General features: G+C 62.3%; 1 protein-coding gene across 1 annotated transcript in view; it reads left to right on the top strand.

The window, feature by feature from the left end:
- The window catches only part of TNPO3 (transportin 3), a gene marked incomplete at both ends in the record, with an annotated part of 23,572 nt that extends 21,638 nt beyond the window's left edge, over positions 1–1,934 (top strand). The window contains 4 exons of the mRNA XM_009696832.1: positions 131–247; positions 1,077–1,171; positions 1,386–1,542; positions 1,767–1,934. Of these exons, the coding sequence (XP_009695134.1) occupies positions 131–247; positions 1,077–1,171; positions 1,386–1,542; positions 1,767–1,934 (537 nt within the window). The remainder of the gene's footprint in view (positions 1–130; positions 248–1,076; positions 1,172–1,385; positions 1,543–1,766) is intronic.
- Positions 1,935–1,946: the final 12 nt, after the last annotated feature.

Genomic DNA, 1,946 nt, shown 5'->3' on the forward strand with positions numbered 1-1,946 from the left:
CGAGCGGCGCAGGGGGGCTTCTCTGGCGGCAATGGCCACAACGGTTTCTGTGCTGGACCCGCTGCCGCCGACGGTGTTGGCGGTGGGGAGACGGCGTTCGCGGTGCCAGGCGGTGCGTGTTCCCCCGCAGATGGTGAATGTGTACCGGGCGCACCAGCACTCCTGTTTCCTCTACCTGGGCAGCATCTTGGTGGACGAGTACGGCATGGAGGAGGGCTGCCGGCAGGGACTGCTCGACATGCTGCAGGTGGGTGCCGAGATCCGACGCGCTTGGTGTTGGCGGTGGGGAGACGGCGTTCGCGGTGCCAGGCGGTGCGTGTTCCCCCGCAGATGGTGAATGTGTACCGGGCGCACCAGCACTCCTGTTTCCTCTACCTGGGCAGCATCTTGGTGGACGAGTACGGCATGGAGGAGGGCTGCCGGCAGGGACTGCTCGACATGCTGCAGGTGGGTGCCGAGATCCGACGCGCTTGATCCTCCCGTATTGAAATCATGGAATCGTTTTGGTTGGAAAAGACCCTCAAGATCATCGAGTCCAACCGTTAACCTAACACTGCCAAGCCCACCACTAAACCATGTCCCTAAGCTAAGTCTACACGTCCAGACCCTTCGCCAGCTTCATTGCTCTTCTTTCCACGTGCCGGCACGGTACCTACCCCTCCACGCTCATGGGGAAGGCTGTGCCGTGGGTGCCCGGAGGATTTGCATGAAGCAGAGCAGTTTGCCAGGCACTGATGCAAACCTAGGCTGGTCCCAGCACCTCTCTGCTGTCGCGTAACCCGATGGCTGGGTGAACAAAACCAAGGAGGAAAGTTTTTGGTTAAAGCAGAACCAGTGAACGGCTTCTTGTTGGAGGAGCCGATCGTTGAGGAAGGCATTGCTGCCTCAGGGCACGTACCCCGTCGGGAGGAGAGACCCAAACCTCCCCTCTTGGCAGGGACGGTGGCTGTCGGGAGGAGAAGCCAGGGTCTGATCTGCTGCGGTGTGGTCCACGCTGGACATCTCCCTGTGGAAAGGCAGATGTAGAGATGTAGTCGTAGCTAATTCCTAATGGCTCCCCCCAACCCTTCTCCTAGGCGCTATGCATACCCACCTTCCAACTCCTAGAGCAGCCCAACGGCCTTCAGAACCACCCGGACACCGTGGATGACCTCTTCCGACTCGCAGCCAGGTACCCACGCTCTCCTCTCGCTTCCTCCTGCTGCGTGAGGAGCACCCCAACCCCTCTGTCCTTGTCGAGGGGTCCCCACGCGCCCATGGGAGCGCTCCCGTCTCTGTGGGTGGGTGGGAGAAGGCGGGGGCCTGCCTTCCCCCCGGCGCAGGGGCTTAGGAAGGGTGTGGGGAAGCCGGGCGAGCGCTGATAACGTCCGTCTGTCCTCTGCCAGGTTTATCCAGCGCAGCCCCGTCACCTTGCTACGCAGCCAGGTGATGATCCCCATCCTGCAGTGGGCCATCGCCGCCACCACCCTGGATCACCGGGACGCCAACTGCAGCGTCATGAAGTTCCTGCGCGATCTCATCCACACCGGGGTGGCCAACGATGTGAGTGACCCATGGGATCGTTCCTCATAAGGAGGGGGTGGATCTTCCTCCACGGAGCTGGGGAAGCCATCCTCATCGGTGTTTGTCACCCCGCGGTCCCCGGTGAGGGCCGTAGCCAAACACCCACGGTTAATCCACCACTGCCGGAGTTGCTCCCCGAGCGAGGAGGAGGAGCGCGTCCTGTCCCCAGGCGCTGCTCACTCCCCTTGTCCTTCCTCCCACAGCACGAGGAAGACTTCGAAGCGCGGAAGGAGCTCATCAGCCAAGTGATGAACCAACTGGGCCAGCAGCTCGTCAACCAGCTGCTGCACACGTGCTGCTTCTGCCTGCCGCCGTACACCCTGCCCGACGTCGCCGAGGTGCTCTGGGAGATCATGCAGATCGACCGGCCGGTGAGGGGGAGC

This window comes from Cariama cristata, unplaced genomic scaffold (genome assembly GCF_000690535.1).
Source record: "Cariama cristata isolate BGI_N322 unplaced genomic scaffold, ASM69053v1 scaffold6673, whole genome shotgun sequence".
In the NCBI taxonomy this organism is placed as follows: domain Eukaryota; kingdom Metazoa; phylum Chordata; class Aves; order Cariamiformes; family Cariamidae; genus Cariama; species Cariama cristata.